The following is a 15000-nucleotide window of genomic DNA, read 5'->3' as shown; positions in this document are numbered from 1 at the left end:
TCTGAGCTGAGAGCTGAGGCCAACGCTTCACAGCATCTCTCTGTGAGGTAACATCCATTCAGCCTGAATGAGGAATACAAATAAATACATGCAGCCAAACGATCACTGTGGTGCATTATGATAAGAATTCATGAGTGAGAGTTATAGTTGCTCTCAACAGGGGAGCAAGCAACAATGGATACATTTGTAGTGACAAGATTTCTACATCTGGTATAATGTATTTGCTTGCTATTGGGTTAGTGCAGTATTGTGGAGTCCCATGAGCTGATCTAAGGCCAGGTGGGTCAGGATTTGAGGAGGGCAAACATATTCAGAGAGTGAAGACAGAGCAGCCCCCCTCCCACCACACCCACACCCACACACACACACACACACACACACACACACACACACACACATTATATAGTAATTGATTGGAAGATAATGTACATTGTTTGTCTCAATTATTGAGCTTTTCTGTGCAAGTATCATTGATTCCAGAGAATGAAAATGTAACAGACACTTAGGAATGATGTGTCTGGCAACAAGAATAGTCTCAGACCTCACCTCAGTGTCTGTAGTTGGCAGTGTGTACTCCCCAGTCCAGCAGAGAGCAGCTTCACCCCCCCCTCACCTAGATCATTATTACTGAGGTCCAGCTCTCTCAGGTGGCAGGAGTCTGAGCTGAGAGCTGAGGCCAACGCTTCACAGCATCTCCCAATGAGGTGACATCCATTCAGCCTGAATGAGGAAAAAATACATGTAGCCATACGATCACTGAGGTGCATTATGATAAGAATTCATGAGTGAGAGTTATAGTTGCTCTCAACAGGGGAGCAAGCAACCATGGATACATTTGTAGTGACTGGATTTCTACGTCTGGTATAATGTATTTGCTTGCTATTGGGTTAGTGCAGTATTGTGTAGTCCCATGAGCTGATCTAATGCCAGGTGGGTCAGGATTTGATAAGAGTAAAGTTATTCAGAGAGTGAAGACAGAGCAGCCCCCCCTGCCACCGCGCGCGTGCACACACACACACACACACACACACACACACACACACACACATAATATATCATAATTGATTGGAAGATAATGTACATTGTCTGTGTCAATCATTGAGCCTTTCTGTGCAAGTATCATTGATTCCATAGAATGATAATGTAACAGACACTTTGGAATGATGTGTCTGTCAACAAGAATAGTCAGACCTCACCTCAGTGTCTGTAGTTGACAGTGTGGACTCCCCAGTCCAGCACAGAGCAGCTTCACCCCCCCAACACGTAGATCATTATTACTGAGGTCCAGCTCTCTCAGGTGGCAGGAGTCTGAGCTGAGAGCTGAGGCCAATGCTTCACAGCATCTCTCTGTAAGGTCACATCCATTCAGCCTGAATGAGGAATAAATACAAGCATGAAGTCATTTTAACTCAGAGAAAAATGGACCTATGTGATGTGTTCTATCATTTCCAGTTGCATTTCGCCGCACCTAATTACCATATAATTACATTTTCGTCCTAAACCCGTACATGGGATGTTTTGGTATTTTAACATTTTTCACTAGAACAACATGTTTTCTAATCATTTCACTCCGTTTTAAAGGTGAAATCATCATGTATCCATACTTTTCATGCCTTAAATGATGGATAGAGCTTTCAGTTGGCGTTGAGTGGCGAGCTCCTTCCAACTGCACCAACTGTAAACTCACTGGCTAGAGAACTGACTCATTCCACTTCCACTAAAATAAAGCTGACAAACTCTTTAGCTGAACTGTGAACACAGCCAGCCATGTTATTATATATGCTACCTATGTTATTTGCTTAATGTCAGACCAAAAGTCTTCATTTGTGCCGCGGTGTGAGTATCCGTGGTACCGCGAGTGGAATGAGATAATGGAATGAGAGTCAACGTCAGGAGTGGATTTCTCCAAACCAGTGTTCAGTACTCCGACTGGAGCTGGCTCTTTCTACCTCATTATTGGGAGTCGAGACACAAAGCGACTGAACATGTTGGAGCAAGTCACATATTTGTGTGTCAATAAAACATGAAAGATAAGCATGCATTAATGAATTACTTTTGACCATGTGCTCAATAACTCAGTTTCTTAAATTTAATCCGTAAATCATAATAAGTGATCACATACTCCATTCAAAGATCAAGTTTCAATGCAGTGTTTTGTCCATCTACTTACAGTGCCGTCTTAGAGGTTGTGACCACTGGCAGAAGCCTCAGAAGACCGTTTTCTGATCTGGAGTATTTCTTCAGGTCAAACACATCCAGCTCTTCTTCTGAAGTCAGCAACACAAAGACCAGAGCTGACCACTGTGTAGGTGAGAGTTGGGCTTGTGAGAGACGTCCTGAGCTCAAGGAGCTTTGGATCTCGTCCACTAGAGAACGGTCATTCATCTCATTCAGACAGTGGAACAGATTGATGCACCTTTCTGGAGAGGGATTCTCCCTGATTTTCTCCTTGATATACTTGACTGTTTCCTCATTGGTCTGTGAGCTGCTTCCTGTCTGTGTAAGAAGGCCTCGTAGGAGATTCTGATTGGACTCCAGTGAGAGGCCCAGGAGGAAGCGCAGGAACAGGTCCAGGTGACCATTCTTACTCTGTAAGGCCTTGTCCACTGCACTCTTGTGTAAGTCGACCAGAGGTTTGGGTCTGAGTGATGACCATAGCTTCCTGGATGAGGATTTCTGTTTGACCAGTGGATTCTCATTGCTGATGTTGAATGTGAGGAACACATATAAAGCAGCTAGAAACTCCTGGATGCTCAGATGCACAAAGCTGAACACTTTGTGCAGCCCATACTCCTCTCTGAAGACCTGAGTGCACACTCCCGAGTACACTGAGGCTTTTGTGATATCAATGCCACACTCTCTCAAGTCTTCCTCATAGAAGATCAGATTGCCATTTTCCAGCTGTTTGAAGGCCAGTTTTCCCAGTGACAGAATTAGTTCTTTATCCCACTGTGGATCTCTGTCATGGACTTCAAGGTACTTCACATTCCTCTGTTTGGTCTGAAATACCAGGAAGTGTGTGTACATCTGTGTCAGAGTCTTGGGCATCTCTCCTCTCTCTGCTCCACCCAACAATCTCTCTAGGGTAGTGGCTGAGAGCCAACAGAACACTGGTATGTGGCACATGATGTGCAGGCTCCTTGATGACTTCATGTGTGTGTTGATTCTGCTGGCCAGGTTCTCATCACTGATTCTCTTCCTGAAGTACTCCTCCTTCTGTGGGTTGTTGAACCCTCGTACCTCTGTCACCTGGTCAACACACTCAGGAGGGATCTGATTGGCTGCTGCAGGTCGGGAAGTTATCCAGAGGAGAGCAGAGGGAAGCAGATTCCCCTTGATGAGGTTTGTCAGCAGCACGTCCACTGAGGTTGACTCTGTGGCATCACAACATGTCTCATTGTTCTGGAAGTCTAGAGGAAGTCGACACTCATCCAGACCATCAAAGATGAACAGAACTTTATACTTGTCAAAGTTGGAGATTCCTGATTCTTTTATTTCAATGAAGAAATGACCAAGAAGTTCATTCAAACTGCATTTCTTCTGTTTCATTAAATTCAGCTCCCGAAAAGGAAGTGGAAATATGAACTGGACATCCTGATTGGCTTTTCCTTCAGCCCAGTCCGTAATGAACTTCTGAGTAGAGACTGTTTTTCCAATGCCAGCGACTCCCTTTGTCAGCACATTTCTCATTGGTTTGTCTTGTCCAGGTAAAGGCTTGAAGATGTCGTTGCATTTGATTGGTGTCTCCTGTGTTGCTGGTCTCCTGGATGCTGTCTCAATCTGTCTGACCTCATGTTCGTTATTGACCTCTCCACTTCCACCCTCTGTGATGTAGACCTCTGTGTAGACCTTATCGAGAAGTATTGGGTTGCCTTGCTTAGCTATTCCCTCAAACACACACTGAAACTTCTTCTTCAGGGTGGACTTGAGTTCTTGTTGGAACACCACAGCAAGCTCATCTGAATGACAAAACAATAAAAATATTCCTGGCACACTTTACATTAAGTTGACACAGTACCTGCAGTAACTGTAAATATATACAGTGGGGGAAATAATTATTTGATCCCCTGCTGATTTTGTTAGTTTGCCTGATTACAAAGAAATGAGCGGTCTATCATTTTTATGGTGCTTTTATTTTAACAAATAGAGACAGAATATCAACAAAGAAGTCCAGAAAAAAGACATTATATAAAGTTATAAATTCATTTGCATTTGATCGAAGGAAATAAGTATTTGATCCCCAAGCAAAACATGACTTAGTACTTGGTGGAGAAACCCTTGTTGGCAAACACAGAAGTCAGACGTTTCTTGTAGTTGGTCACCAGGTTTGCACACATCTCAGGAGGGATTTTGGTTCACTCCTCTTTACAGATCCTCTCCAAATCCTGAAGGTTTCAAGGCTTTTGCTTGGCAACTCGAAGCTTCAGCTCCCTCCACCAATTTTCTATAGGATTAAGGTCGAGAGACTAGCTAGGCCACTCCATGACCTTAGTGTGCTTCTTGTTGAGCCACTCCTTTGTTGCCTTGGCTGTATGTTTTGGGTCATTGTCATGCTGGAAGACCCATCCACGACCCATCCTCAGTGCTCTGGCTGAGGGAAGGAGGTTCTCGTCCAAGATCTTACGGTACATGGCCCCGTCCATTGGCCCCTCAATGCAGTGAAGTCGTCCTGTACCCTTAGCAGAGAAACAACCCCAAAGCATAATGTTTCCACCTCCGTGTTTGACGGTTGGGATGGTGTTCTTGGGATTGTAGCATTCAGCATTTCTCTCCCTCCAAAAACGACGAGTCGAATTTATGCCAAAGAGTTCAATTTTGGTCTCGTCTGACCACATCACCTTCTCCCAAGCCTTATCTGAATCATTTAGGTGTTCATTGGCAAACTTCAGATGGGCCTGTACATGTGCCTTCTTGAGCAGGGGGACCTTGCGGGCACTGCAGGATTTCAATCCGTTACGGTGTAGTGTGTTACCAATGGTTTTCTTGGTGACTGTGGTCCCAGCTGCCTTGAGATCATTACCAAGCTCCTCCCGTGTAGTTCTTGGCTGATCCCTCACCCTTCTCATGATCATCCTTACCTCACGAGGCGAGATCTTGCATGGAGCTCCAGGCCGAAGGTGATTGATGGTTATTTTGTATTTCTTCCATTTTCTAATAATTGCACCAACAGTTGTCTCCTTCTCACCAAGCTTCTTGCTGATGGTCTTGTAGCTCATTCCATCTTTGTGCAGGTCTACAACTCTTACCCTGATGTCATTTGAATGTTCTTTGGCTTGCCCATGGTGGTGGAGAGGTTGGAATGGAAGAGATTTATTTCTTTTGACAGGTGTCTTTCATACCCATAACAAGCAGAGATTAGGAGTACTTTCTTAAAGTGACAGGATTAATCTGTGTGCCTCATGGGCATATAACCGGTCTGTATGAGCCAGAATTCTTGCTGGTTTGTAGGGGATCAAATACTTATTTCCTTCGATCAAATGCAAATTAATTTATAACTTTATATAATGTGTTTTTTCTGGACTTCTTTGTTGATATTCTATCTCTATTTGTTAAAATAAAAGTACCATAAAAATTATAGACCGATCATCTCTTTGTAATAAGGCAAACTAACAAAATCAGCAGGGGATCAAATAATTATTTCCCCCACTGTATATATATATGCCATTTAGCTGACGCTTTTATCCAAAGCGACTTGCAGTGCAGTGAATGCATACATTTCAGTATAAATGGTCCCAGCAGGAATCAAACCCACAACTTAAGCATTGTTAAAGCCATGCTCTACCGACTGAGCCACAGAGGACCACATGTTGTATTAATTAACAAGTTGTTATATAGTAATTAATTATTCATTATTTATATAGTAATTAATTACAAAGTATGTAGTATAGTTGAATGATATATTACTACACGTGTAGGAAAGAACAGTACTTATTCCATCTGTGTTATAGTAAATTATCCAACCCTGTTACTCTGCAATTATACAGAAACAAACAATCTTGTTAAAGGAGTAATTACAGAGTAATTACACTAAGTTAGAGGCAACATCATATAAAGAGTGACCAAATAGATACATATACAGTTGTGGTCAGAAGTTTACATACACTTGTAAATAACATGTATGTCATGGCAGTCTTGAGTTTCCAATCATTTCTACAACTCTTATTTTTCTGTGATGGATTGATTGGAGCACATACTTCTTTGTCACAAAAAAACATTCATGAAGTTTGGTTCTTTTATGGATTTATTATGGGTCTTCTGAAAATGTGACAAAATCTGCTGGGTCAAAAATATACATACAGCACCTTGAATTATCAATTTGTGCTCGACTGAAGTTTGCTGCTGATCACATGGACAAAGAAAAGGCCTTCTGGAGCAAAGTTCTGTGGTCAGATGAAACAAAAATTGAGCTATTTTGCCACAATGACCAGAAATATGTTTGGAGGAGAGAAGGTGAGGCCTTTCACCCCAAGAACACCATGCCTATGCCAAGCATGGTGGTGGTAGTATTATGCTCTGGGCCTGTTTTGCTGGTGCTTTACAGAAAGTAAATGGAATAATGAAGAAGGAGGATTACCTCCAAATTCTTCAGGAAAACCTAAAATTATCAGGCAGAAGGTTGGGTCTTGGATGTAGTTGGGTGTTCCAACAGGACAATGACGCCAAACACACATCAAACGTGGTAAAGGAATGGCTAAATCAGGCTAGAATTTAGGTCTTAGAATGGCCTTCACAAAGTCCTGACTTAAACCCCATCGAGAACATGTGGAGTGTGCTGAAGAAACAAGTTTGTGTCAGAAAGCCAACGAATTTAGTTGAACTGCACAGATTCTGTCAAGAGGAGTGGTCAAAGATTCAACCAGAAGCTTGTGGATGGCTACCTAAAGCGTCTAATTGAGGTGAAAATGGCCAAGGGACATTTAACCAAATATTAGCATTGCTGTATGTATATTTTTGACCCAGCAGATTTTGTCACATTTACAGAAAATCCATAAAGAATTCATAAAAGAACCAAACTTCATGAATGTTTTTTGTGACAAAGAAGTATGTGCTCCAATCAATCCATCACAGAAAAATAAGAGTTGTAGAAATGATTGGAAACTCAAGATTGCCATGACATACATGTTCTTTAAGTGCATGTAAACTTCTGACCACAACTGGACATCATAATTACAGTTAGTGGTGTTTGTATTTCCAATAATATTTCAGCCCAGTAACACTTCTCTGTGAAAACACATGAGGTCTCTTACGTTTCTCCAGTATGTCAGCGAGCTCCTTCTGGTTCATGTTCCTCAGGACGTGCAGTGTGATCTTCAGAGCCCCTTCTCTGGCACTGCTCTCCTGCTTCTCTTCTTCTTCATCCACCACTTCCTCTTCCTCCCCCTGACTCTCAAAGCACTCTGGGTAGTCTTGAGACATAAGCCTCTTGAATCTCTTCAGCTCATTTCTCAGTAAAGTGATGACATTGTCTTCAAGCGACTGAAACATTTAGAAAAAAAAGTGGAGTGAGATAGACAATAATGGGTAAACCTTTACACACAGTAGAGAGACTAAATCCAAAAAACACTTGACTTTGGCAAGCAATTGAAACAAGAAAAAAATAAATTTTGTATGGGGGTGACTTTGCCATCTTCAGTGTCATACTTCCTATTTAGCTCACCCTGAATATGGAGGCCAGATCACTTTGACTCTGGACAGACTGACCACTAGGAATCTCTGACTCTGGTCTCTCCACCTGATCACTGGGGATTCTGGGTAAAAACAAGAAATAAGCAGATGTCTTTATCCAGAGAAGTGTGAATGAAGCCCAGTTCCCCAAATAGAATAACTTAAGTGTGTATACCACAAAACATAGTTCCTGTGTCATATGAATATTACAAAAAACTAACATTGGTGGACGGTGTAACCAGTCCAAATTAATATATCTGTATTGTCAGTAGCTTTTAGGTTTTTAGTGGCCACCTCCCTCCAGGATCTGCTCTCCTCTTCCGTGGACACGCCTTCTAGGTAGTGTTGCAACACTGTCTGTTGCTACAGTTTGCATTGAACTACAGTATATCTACATTCCTGTGTCTAACATTTGAAATTCTGCCTTCAGCTGTACAATGAACGATTGGTGCATTGTGTGCCTTTTTCCCATGCTCCCTCCGTGATAGTAGAACCTGAGTTCATTATAGTTTCCTCTGAGGACCTCATGAAACAAACAGGTGGCGTTGTCTAGCAGTTAGTTCATCACATCCTCCATGATACACCTACCCTTGTTTAGGAGTGATGGTTCCTTGTCTGAAGTTTAATGGTTTTCCCATAGAGTGGTCACTCTTCATAGATACACAGCTGGGTACAGGTGAGGCTGGTCTCTCTTTCTGGACCCTGTCAAAAACAAAATTCATTCACATTAACTAACAGTCGACAGTGAACATCACATGTTCATGATTGTGTATCTGTGTTGTCAGAACACACAGCTGGGTACAGGTGAGGCTGGTCTCTCCTGCTGGATACTGCATTACAAGGTGGAGTTGTGTTTTTAAATGTGCCATATGAACTGAGCTCCTTGAGCCAGTTCCACAGGAGGGTGGCATTGTGAAGGACAGAGTGTTAATGAACCTGTCTTTGTTTCATTCAGGGGATCCCCATTACCATGGAGGGTTGGGGTGCTCTGAGAGGAGGAGAGTGGGGACGGTGTGGCCAGTCCAAATTAATATATCTGTATTGTCAGTAGCTTTTAGGTTTTTAGTGGCCATCTCCCTCCAGGATCCACTCTCCTCCTCCAAGGACACACCTTCTAGTGAGTGTTGCAACACTGTCTGTTGCTACAGTATGCATTGAACTACAGTATATCTACATTCCTGTGTCTAACATTTGAACTTCTGCCTTTAATGATCAATATGTGCTGAGCTCCTAGAGCTGAAGATGATGTGATTAGAAGCTGTACAATAAATGATTGTTGCATTGTGAGCCTTATTCCCATACTCCCTCCTTGATAGTAGAACCTGAGTTCATTATAGTTTCCTCCGAGGACCTCATGAAACAAACAGGTGGCGTAGTCTAGCAGTTAGTTCATCACATCCCCCATGATACCCCTACCCTTGTTTAGTAGTGACGGTTCCTTTTCTGAAGTTTAATGGTTTTCCCATAGAGTGGTCACTCTTCATGGACACACAGCTTGGTACAGGTGAGGCTGGTCTCTCTTTCTGGACCCTGTCAAACAGAAAGACACCAACATTCTCACATTAATTATCAGTCGACAGTAAACATCACATGTTCATGAGTGTGTATCTGTGTTGTCAGACACCAATATTCTCACATGTTTAACAGAAAATAATGGATGTCATGTGTTCATATGAGTGTGTGTCTGTGTGTCGTCAGGATATTGACTATTGGGATTAAACCGCAAACTAACCTTTGACCAGAATGAGGAGGTCTTTCTCCGAAGTTTAATGGTTTTCCCATAGAGTGGTCACTCTTCATGGACACACAGCTTGGTACAGGTGAGGCTGGTCTCTCTTTCTGGACCCTTTCAAACACAAAATTAATTCACATTAATTATGCATTGAATTATGCATTGAACTACAGTATATGTACATTCCTGTGCCTAACATTAATCTGGTTATGAATGATGTATCTATCATAATCATCATCATCATCATCTTCATGGTAAATGCCCTCCAGAGACTCTTCTCTTACCCCATGTCTTCAACCTCCCCAGAGAGACTCATTTTAGAGGCAGTGGTCCCCTCCTCTCTCTCCCCAGAAAGACTCATTTTAGAGGCAGTGGTCCCGTCCTCTCCTCTCCTCAAAGAACCTCCTGCTATAAACCCAATGAACACACGCAGCACGTTAAATGAGACCAAAGACCACACACACACACACACACACACACATGCATGATTTTCATGCTGCAGTAAACAGACTTAAAAGAATGACCAAAGCGAAAATCTGACTTGAAATTGAATAATTATTTGATTGATGATGTGATGTGGGACTCACTCAACAAGGTCTATGCAGGGTTCAACAGTCACGGTTGTCTGCTGGTCCAGGACAAGGTCTAGGCGGGGTTCAACAGTCACGGTTGTCTGCTGGTCCAGGACAAGCCGACAGTACCAACTAGAAGAAGACTGAACTGTAAAGGAATGTAACAATCAATATAAAACAACAGAGGCTTGAATGTTACAAGTACAGGAATTTATCAATACAATTACACAGTTAAATGTCTCTCCCCTCATCCTCTCTGACCTCTGTCAGAAGATGATACAGTTATTGTAATAATTACGACTAGAAACACTTTAGGTGACTTTAGGAAATGAGGTGGTAGTTGGTGGTTGGTCCATGGGAGAACAGAAGAGGGAAGTAAACTATACATGTTAACATAAAGCATGATGGCCCACTAGAAGATGTGTTTCGACTAGGATAGAGTCTCTAAGCTCAAGAGCTTGTTAGCAGTGTCTACAGTAGACACAACCATAGACACACTACTCTGCACACGTGACAGTTCTTTGTAACTGACTCGGTCAACGCCTCCCATTTGCTGTACAACGTGTAGTAGAGAGCTGCGTGTGTCGAGGAGGGCCACATCTCTCTCTCCTCTTCCCCCTGTGCCGGGCCGAGCTTCTCCTTTCTACTCTGAGGAGGTGTGTACACCATATAGACTAGGGTAGATTCACACCACACTACACTACACTACACTACACTACACTACACTACACTACACTACACTTCACTACACTACACACCACTATACACACAACACTACACTACACTACACTACACTACACTACACTACACTACACTACACTACACTTCACTACACTACACACCACTACACACACAACACTACACTACACTACACTACACTACACACCACTACACACACAACACTACACTACACTACACTACACTACACTACACACACACAACACACCACATTAAAACACTACACACCACACCACACCACACCACACCAAACACAACACTACACACCACACAACACAACACAACACAACACACAACACAACACAACGCAACACAACAAACTACACTATACACTTTCTCTGTCTTTTTCTCTCTCTCCCTCTACCCCCCCCTCTCTCCCTCTACCTCCCATCCTCTCTCCCTCTCTCTCTCTCTCTTCCTCCCTTTCTCCCCCCCCCTCTCCCTCCGTACCTCTTCTCCCCATCCAATATCTCTCTCTCTTTCTCTTTCCCTCTTTCTGTCTTTTTCTCTCTTTCCCTCCCTACCCCACACTCTCCCTCTACCCCCCCTCTCCCTTTACCTCCCACCCTCTCTCCCTCTCTCCCTACCTCCCTTCCTCTCTCCCTCCCTCTTTCTCCCTCCCTCCCTCCCTCCCTACCTCCCTCTCTCCCTCCTTCACTCACTCTCTCTCTCTCTTTCTCTCCCTCTCTCTCTTCCTCCCTTTCTCCCTCCCCCCTCTCTCCCTCCCTACCTCTTCTCCCCATCCAATCTCTCTCTCTTTCTCTTTCCCTCTTTCTGTCTTTTTCTCTCTTTCCCTCCCTACCCCCTTCTCTCCCTCTACCCCCCCCTCTCCTTTTACCTCCCACCCTCTCTCCCTCTCTCCCTACCTCCCTTCCTCTCTCCCTCCCTCTTTCTCATTCCTTCCCTCTCTCCCTCCCTACCTCCCTCTCTCTCTCCTTCACTCGCTCTCTCTCTCTCTTTCTCTCCCTCCCTCTCTTTCTCTCTCTCTCTCTCTGTCACAATCTTACTCTCTTTCTTTCACTCCCCTCCCTTTCCTCCCTCCTCTTGCTCTCCCTCTGTGCCTCTCTCTCCCTCCGTGCCTCTCTCTCCCTCCCTCCTCTCTCCATCCCATCTCTCTTCCTCCCTCCCTACCTCTCTCTACTACTCTCCCTCCCTCTCTCCCTCCATCCTCTCCCTCCCTCCCCCCCTCTCTCTCCCTCCCTCCCTCCCTCCCCTTCCTATCTCCCTCCCTCTCTCCCTCCCTATCTGCCTCCCTCCCTTCTCTCTCTCCCTCTCTCCCTCCCTCCACTCTCTCATTCTCTCCCTCCCTCCCTCAATACCTCTATCCCTCCCTCTGGCACCAACAACTATGCCACGTTCAAAGTCACTTAAACCACCAGCAGGTCGTCTTGACCATGTCTACATGCCTAAATGCATTGAGTTGCTGCCATGTGATTGGCTGATTAGATATTTGCGTTAAAGAGCAGTTGAACAGGTGTACCTAATAAAGTGGCCGGTGAGTGGATATATATATATAATATGTATAATATAAAAATAAAAAAAAAGATTATTTTTGTGATCTATCCCTTTAATGCATTAAGAATGTGCAACAGACATCAATCAAAGCTATTTTCCATTTTAAACTCACAAATAAAGCCAGCCTGAAAATGGAGGCCAGGTCAGTTTGACTCTGGACCGTAACTGTTAATATCAGATGATACATCATAGTCATAGTACCCTCTCTTCCTGGTTAATAATCAACAACAACATGTACACTTACACAACTTTTACTGCTCAGTATCATAGCTCACACCACACCACACCACACCACACACAACTACACACCACTACACACACAACACTACACTACACTACACAACACTACACTACACTACACACCACTACACACACAACACTGCACACCACTACACACCACACAACACAACACACTAAAACACTACACAACACTACGCACCACAACACTACAAACCACACTACAGAACACACAACAACACACCACACCACACCACACCACAACACTACACAGAACACAACACAACACAACACCACAAGTACACTTTTCAAGCAGAGCACACTCTTCCTGGTTAATGATCAACAAGAACCATAAACAGTTATATGATTTTTACTGCTCAGGATCACAGTTCACACAACACAACACTCACAGTGAACATTTCCATCACAGTTCAATCTTGTTAAATATGATGATTCATCAACAAGAGAGTTTCTCACGTTTCTTTTCTTCTGGCTTGGTTGTGGACACACGTTGGAGCTCATCCCTTAGCTGTTACACAGGAGAGTGTCCCTGCTCCGTGATTCCCAGTCACCCCTTAGAGACTTGGTACTCGACTCCTTAGTCTCCAACAGCAGCCATCGTCTCCAGAGTAAAGAGAAAACAGAGCTTTGCTGCCTAACTGATCATTCTGCTCCTTTTAGATTGGTCGTCTGCAGTTCTCCACTCTGTCTGTCAGTCAGGACTAAAGACAGTCTGATGGCTGCTGTCTGACTGAGAGGTTAGTCTGAGACTGAACTTCTCTACTGATGACAGACACGGAGGACAGATCAGGTGAGTTACCTGTCAATGTGTGACCATGGGAGGGGTGGGGCAAGATATTTCTTATCCAATGAAATGATCGTGTGTGAATAATTCTGAGGAGGTGTCAGATTGCAGAAGGCAGGGAAACTGGTAGTCACTCAATTCTGTTATGTGATCAAGACGTAGCCTCACCCACCCACAGTTCTACTTCCTTATCACCCATCATGTAGCTTGGAGCACCAAAGGATCAGATCATAAAGTGGAAAAAAGGAAAACTATGGTGATTAACTAAAGAAGCTTGAAAATACAATTTGATCAGTTTGATTTGTAGTTCTAGTTTCATAGTTTTATCTGCAGTCCTAGTTTTATAGTTTTATCTGTAGTCCAACTTGTATCTGTAGTCCAAGTATTATAGTTTGATCTGTAGTCCTAGTTTGATCTGTAGTCCTAGTTGTATAGTTTTATCTGTAGTCCTCGTTTTATCTGTAGTCCTAGTTTTATATGTAGTCCTAGTGTTATCTGTAGTCCTAGTTGTATAGTTTTATCTGTAGTCCTAGTATTCTGGGTATGTTTGTCTCTGGCAGGGACTGGGGAGTTTGTCAGGGTCAAGAGAAAATTATGAAATTTGAAATTATGAAAATTATGAAACCCCCCCACACACACACAGACACACACACACACAAATGGTGTTGGACGTTGGACAGCTTTCCAGCTGTGTGTGTGTGTGTGTGTGTGTGTGTGTGTGTGTGTGTGTGTGTGTGTGTCACAGTGAGAGTCATTACGCCACATTAACACTTAGCATAGGCCATTGAATATCAATGCAACGTTAGCATGTAGCTTACGACCATTGGATGTCACTACTAAGTTAGCATTTAGCCTACTCCATTGGATATGATTGCAATGTTGTCACAGTGAGAGTCGTTATGCCACATTAGCCCTTTGACCTGATGCGCATACACACACACACACACACACACACACACACACACGACCAAAGGCGTCAATGTTTAGTGAGTCAAGTGACAACATGTGTGTGTGAGTGAGAAAGAGACAGAGACACACAAAGGAGAGGCTAAACAGCTGAGGCTCGGACACACACAGCCCTCACACGCTTTACAGACATACACTACACACACACACACGGAGGAGACACACACACACACACGGACAGAGACACACACACACACACACACAGAAATGAACTCTCTCTTCCTCTCTCCTCTCTCTCAGGAACCTGGTCAAGAAGTACTGTCCCAAGCATTCCAAAGAGGAGGAGCCCAAGTAAGCTACATGCCAATGCTAAGTGCTAAGGGTGTAGTGATATTTAATGGCCGTAGGCTACATGCTAATGCTAACTGCTAATGCTGCAATTGATATTCAATGGCCGTAGGCTACATACTAATGCTAAGTGCTAAGGGTGGAGTGATACTCAGTGGTCGTAGGCGACATGCTAATGTTGTAGTGATATTCAGTGGTCGTAGGCTACAGGCTAATGCTAAGTGCTAATGGTGTAGTGATATTCAATGGCCGTAGGCTACATACTAATGCTAAGTGCTAAGGGTGGAGTGATACTCAGTGGTCATAGGCTACATGCTAATGTTGTAGTGATATCCAGTGGCGTAGGCTACATGCTACATGCTAATGTTGCAGTGATATCCAGTGGCGTAGGCTACATGCTACATGCTAATGATGCAGTAATATCCAGTGGCGTAAGCTAAATGCTAATGCTACGATGTCTGTGTGTCTGTGTGTGTGTGTAG

The 15000-nt window shown here is 43.6% G+C and overlaps 1 protein-coding gene across 3 annotated transcripts in view; it reads right to left on the bottom strand.

The window, feature by feature from the left end:
* Nucleotides 1-13019, bottom strand: part of LOC310823883 (uncharacterized protein) — a 259021-nt gene extending 246002 nt beyond the window's left edge. For all 3 annotated transcript variants that reach the window (XM_083696790.1, XM_083696791.1, XM_083696792.1), the window contains exons 1-12: nt 12937-13019; nt 9985-10117; nt 9682-9805; nt 9398-9511; nt 9082-9195; nt 8254-8367; nt 7658-7748; nt 7248-7476; nt 2171-3959; nt 1197-1370; nt 547-720; nt 1-63 (exon numbers count right to left, since the gene is read on the bottom strand). The exon at nt 1-63 is cut by the window's left edge and continues 111 nt beyond it. In XM_083696790.1, the coding sequence (XP_083552916.1) occupies nt 1-63; nt 547-720; nt 1197-1370; nt 2171-3959; nt 7248-7476; nt 7658-7748; nt 8254-8367; nt 9082-9195; nt 9398-9511; nt 9682-9758 (2939 nt within the window). In that variant the 5' untranslated portion in view covers nt 9759-9805; nt 9985-10117; nt 12937-13019. The remainder of the gene's footprint in view (nt 64-546; nt 721-1196; nt 1371-2170; nt 3960-7247; nt 7477-7657; nt 7749-8253; nt 8368-9081; nt 9196-9397; nt 9512-9681; nt 9806-9984; nt 10118-12936) is intronic.
* Nucleotides 13020-15000: the final 1981 nt, after the last annotated feature.

The sequence above is a fragment of the Argentina silus genome (assembly GCF_951799395.1).
Source record: "Argentina silus genome assembly, chromosome: Y".
NCBI lineage: Eukaryota > Metazoa > Chordata > Actinopteri > Argentiniformes > Argentinidae > Argentina > Argentina silus.
Note: the sequence above shows the minus strand (reverse complement) of the source record. Positions and strands in the feature narration are given on the sequence as shown.